Source organism: Echinops telfairi, unplaced genomic scaffold (genome assembly GCF_000313985.2).
Source record: "Echinops telfairi isolate 266 unplaced genomic scaffold, ASM31398v2 ScPeMD7_7459;HRSCAF=8497, whole genome shotgun sequence".
Taxonomy (NCBI): domain Eukaryota; kingdom Metazoa; phylum Chordata; class Mammalia; order Afrosoricida; family Tenrecidae; genus Echinops; species Echinops telfairi.
In genome coordinates, this window is record NW_022111359.1 from 2,831,824 (window position 1) to 2,833,644 (window position 1,821).

Sequence of the window (1,821 nt, forward strand, 5' to 3'; positions counted from 1 at the left end):
CCTCCAAGAACTCACCTGTCCTCCGTGCCCGCTGAATCCCCCTGCCGCGTCTCTGCACAGGCGCCCGCCGAGAGGAAGGGCTGCCTCCTTCACGTGGGCAGTGGTGTGTCCGTCCAAGAGGCGGGAGGGACGGCAGAGGGTGGGGAACTTGGCTCCTCTCTGTTCCCAGGTCGCTGCCCTGGAAACACCTTCTCCTGTGGCAACAGCCAGTGCGTGAGCAACGTGAACCCGGAGTGCGACGGCAGGGCGGACTGTGCCGATGGCTCCGACGAGGCCCACTGTGGTCAGTCCGGCCTGGACACAGGCCACCTTCCCGGGTTCCCAGGCTCCGCTGGCACCCCCTGAGTTCAACTCGTGGTGCAGGGGGTGCAGTCTATCGGGGTGGGCAGAATGAACCCTTTACTGCTCAGCAAGGGGGCACAGGAGTAAGAAGTTTCCTTGTCCCACCCTCCCCCACTGCACAGCTAGAAACCTGAGTGTGATTTGTGGGGTAAACCCACTGCTCCATCCAAGCAGCCCGGTCAGACAGGGTAGAGCTGCCCCTGTGGGTTCCCCGGACTGGGGCTCTCTACAGAGTAAAAGCCTCGTCTTTCTCCCTCGGACCGACTGCTGACCTTGGGATTTGAGTCCAGCCGGATGGGTTGGCCCAGCCCAAATCCTGCTCAAGACCTTTCTCAACGTGCAGCCTGTGTACCGAGGGGCGTGCAGAGGTGGCGCTGGGGGCAGAGAGGCTTCCTGTGGCTTTGAGTATGTGACCTCTCAGCACAGGTTGGGGGGCACCCGGGAGAGGCGAAGGGGCAACTCCAGAGGCGTCCGTCCGGAAGGGCATTGTGAGCTGAGACCCTGGCCGGGCTCTTGGGTCCCGGGGTCTCCTCTCTTGCAGACTGCGGCTTGCAGCCGGCCTGGAGGACCCCCGGCAGGATCGTGGGCGGCGTGGCGGCGTCCCCGGGGGAGTTCCCGTGGCAGGCCAGCCTCCGGGAGCACGGGGAGCACTTCTGCGGGGCCACCATCGTGAGCGAGCGCTGGCTCGTGTCCGCCGCGCACTGCTTCAATGAGTAAGGCCGTCCCCCGGCCTCGCAGGCACCTTGTAGGGGACCCCAAGCAGGACAGCCTGTCGCCTGGGCGGCCCTTGAGCTTCAGACGGGCATGAAGAGCGGGTGCCCGAGTGGGGTGCTTGACTGCCACCCTGGAGACCCCGGGTCCATTCCTGGTCACTCCTCGTGGGCCTGTGGAGGTCAGCGGTGAGGCCGAGTGGGTGCGGGCGGATTTCTTAGGCTAGGAAGAAAGGCTTCCTATGCAAACCCGGGGAGCCCGTTAGGGCAGGGGTGGAGGTGCCACCAGGTGGCCCCTTGGTCGAGGATGCCCCCACCACCGGTCGAAGGGGTGGGAAGGGCTGAGTCGTCACCTCCCAGGCAGGAGACCCCAGGTTTGGTTCCCCACCAGTGAAGCTGGTATCCATGCCCCCACCGTGTGCCCACGGAGGCCGGGCCCGTGGCGGTGGTGCTGAAGGGAATTCAGCGGAGCTCCCAGACGGTGACAGACTAGGAAGAGAGGTCTGGCCACCTGCTTCTGAAAACCAGCCCATGCCACCCCCCCTCGGATCACAGTTCTCCTCTCAACAGGGGGTGGGGCCACCCAGCCCCGCCTCCATCTACCTACATGGTAAAACGAGGCGTTCTGTCACCCCATTCTTTCATGACACCGCCCTGCCACTTCACTGCACTCAGGGGCTCTCAGAGAGGGCAGGGCCTCCCCGCCCCCCCAGTCCAGCCCTTTGGGGTCTGTCTTTATTTAAAGGAGGGGTGTCTTTGTTCACCGTGG

The 1,821-nt window shown here is 64.6% G+C and overlaps 1 protein-coding gene across 1 annotated transcript in view; it reads left to right on the forward strand.

The window, feature by feature from the left end:
- TMPRSS9 (transmembrane serine protease 9) overlaps positions 1–1,821 on the forward strand; it is a 76,876-nt gene that overhangs the window by 48,876 nt on the left and 26,179 nt on the right. The window contains exons 7-8 of the mRNA XM_045300045.1: positions 170–283; positions 884–1,055. Coding sequence (XP_045155980.1) covers positions 170–283; positions 884–1,055 — 286 coding nt within the window. The remainder of the gene's footprint in view (positions 1–169; positions 284–883; positions 1,056–1,821) is intronic.